This window comes from Empidonax traillii, unplaced genomic scaffold (genome assembly GCF_003031625.1).
Source record: "Empidonax traillii isolate 1590-97213 ecotype Southwest subspecies unplaced genomic scaffold, ASM303162v1 scaffold2501:size33352, whole genome shotgun sequence".
NCBI lineage: Eukaryota > Metazoa > Chordata > Aves > Passeriformes > Tyrannidae > Empidonax > Empidonax traillii.
Window position 1 is genome coordinate 1 of NW_020957694.1, and position 2,296 is coordinate 2,296.

The 2,296-nt window shown below is 44.7% G+C and overlaps 1 protein-coding gene across 1 annotated transcript in view; it reads right to left on the bottom strand.

Annotated features, from left to right (window-relative positions):
• Nucleotides 1-1,334: 1,334 nt before the first annotated feature.
• Nucleotides 1,335-2,296, bottom strand: part of LOC114071995 (intersectin-1-like) — a gene marked incomplete at its 3' end in the record, with an annotated part of 30,904 nt that continues 29,942 nt past the window's right edge. Inside the window, exons 14-15 of the mRNA XM_027909903.1 lie at nt 1,688-1,775; nt 1,335-1,516 (exon numbers count right to left, since the gene is read on the bottom strand). Of these exons, the coding sequence (XP_027765704.1) occupies nt 1,335-1,516; nt 1,688-1,775 (270 nt within the window). The remainder of the gene's footprint in view (nt 1,517-1,687; nt 1,776-2,296) is intronic.

Here is a 2,296-nt window from a genome sequence, read left to right on the forward strand (position 1 = left end):
CCTGCCCATGGCAGGGGTGGCACTGGACGGGCTTTAAGGTCCCTCCCAACCCAAACCAGTCTTGGCAGACAAGCTGATAAATCTTTGTTTAATGGGCAATTCCAATTTTTAATTATCATTCACTTGTTAATTGATAAGTTGAACCCTCAGACTGAATTTTGGTTGGTTTGGGGTTAGTTTTTTATTGCTACTGTCACAGTGCTAAGGGTGTTCTTCCCTCTGCCCATTTATTCTGTTTAGGTGATTTATGATCAAATATTGATCGTAATTTTAGCATTAATATCCTTTGGTCATATTGATCTACAAAACACTTTAGAAGGACTCCATTAAAAACATAACACCCAAAAAGCACAACACATTAAGATGTATCCAAACCCAGATATAAAGAGAAATTGGGCGAGGTTTAAACCTGGAGGATTCATTAAGCAAGGTTTAAACCATTCTATTTTCTTTTGGTGTAAATTGTGCCTATTTTGTGTTGTGTCTGACTCTGCAGAGCTTCTCCCCTTCCTTCCTCCCTCAGACTGTGAGTCAGCTTTTAATTTTTCCTATAGTTATTAATAACTTTAATATTAAACAAGCTATTTGTTGCTTCACTTCAAACTCATCTTCCATTCTAAAGCTTCAGATTTAATCCCAAAACAACTCCAGAACCATTAATGTCTCTATTGCAGTGATTTTCCTTCTGAACACTTACAGCACAGCTTCTGCCACCTGCCAGGAAACTGGGTGGTTTTTTGCTCAGCTCTCAGGAGAACCCATCAGGGGAACTGGCAGATCAGGTACTTAAACTTTGGAATATTTACTGAAAAATGGATGTTATTAGAGCCTTGTCACTAAAGACTGATTTGTACCTTCTCTCTGAAGAACAGAAATACCCCAAACCCACACAGGTCTCACAACAGACTGAGCAACAAAGCAGGAAGCCACAACCCCAGACACCCACGCTCAGGGACAGCAGGAGAGGATGAACAGCAGGTGAAATGCTGGTGGCAGGAGGAAATCAAGGCTCTTTTATTCAAGATTTCAGTTTGAACTCCTGATTCCAGCAGGTTGGACCCAGGAGAGCCTTGAACTCCTTGGATGCCAAAGCACAGGAAGGGTTAATTTCAGATTTGCAATCAGAGTCAGAGCTCAAATTTGTCCCTGAAGAGATTCTGCAGATTGGGGTGATTCAAACCCTGAGTTGGAAAGCTAAGTAGCATTTTCTTAAAAATAAAATAAAAGCCAAATCAACCCCCCAAAAGACAGATTTGGGAACGTTGCCAAACCTGACCATCTAAATCAACCACTTCAGTTACTTTTTTCCACGACCAAGTTAGAAAATGATTCACTGAACACTTAGAAGGAAGGGTTATTAATGAGTCCTGGGTTACCTTCAGCTGATTATTGAAAATATCGATCTCCTGCAGTTTGGATCTGGTTTCTTTCTCCACTTCATCCAGCTGGTCCCGGAGCTGCTGCCGTGCCAGTTCCTTGGCTTCCAGGGCTCTCTTGATGGTAAGAAGAGAATCTCCTGGTTTCAAACATATTGGCAAACAATTATTTCTTATATGGAGCCCAGCAGGTCATAGAAAGCAACGTTTTTTAATATGGAGCTTGCAACCCCCAGAAAGCAACTCCAGAGGACACTGGAAGGAGGGAACGTGTCCTACCCAAGGTGAGACACACCCAAAAATCTACTCACTGTGCAAACTGTTCTGCTGGACTTGCTTGAGCTGATCATTGAGCAGCTGCTTTTCTGGGATCAACCTCCCCAGCATCTGCTGAGACTCCTGGATCCAGGACAGGGAACACGAGAACAGAGACAGGCACAGGGTGAGTGAGGGGTCACTTCAGCCACAACACCCCTCACTGCATTTCTCCTGCACCTCTTCCCTCACTAACTGATGTTCTACTGCTCCTCCCCAACACTGTCTGTGTGATATTCCCACCTGGACATGGTTCTCTGCCAATACAAAGGACTGAGTGTATCAAATCCAACTGATTCTCCTTGAAGATGGAACTTGGCTTGGGATTACCCGAAATGCAGGGCAAAAAGTCAAGGACAAATTTCAGGAAAGGTTCAAACAAGCACTTCCTAATTGTTTTATTCTCATTTTAATAAACGAATCCCAGAATCCCAGAGGCTGGAAAAGCCCTCCCAGCCCATGGATCCCCCTGTGCCCCATCCCCACCTTGTCCCCCAGCCCAGAGCACTGAGTGCCACGGCCAGGCCTGCCTTGGACACCTGCAGGGCTGGGCACTCCAAACCTCCCTGGGCAGCCCCTGCCAAGGCCTCACCACCCTTTCCAGC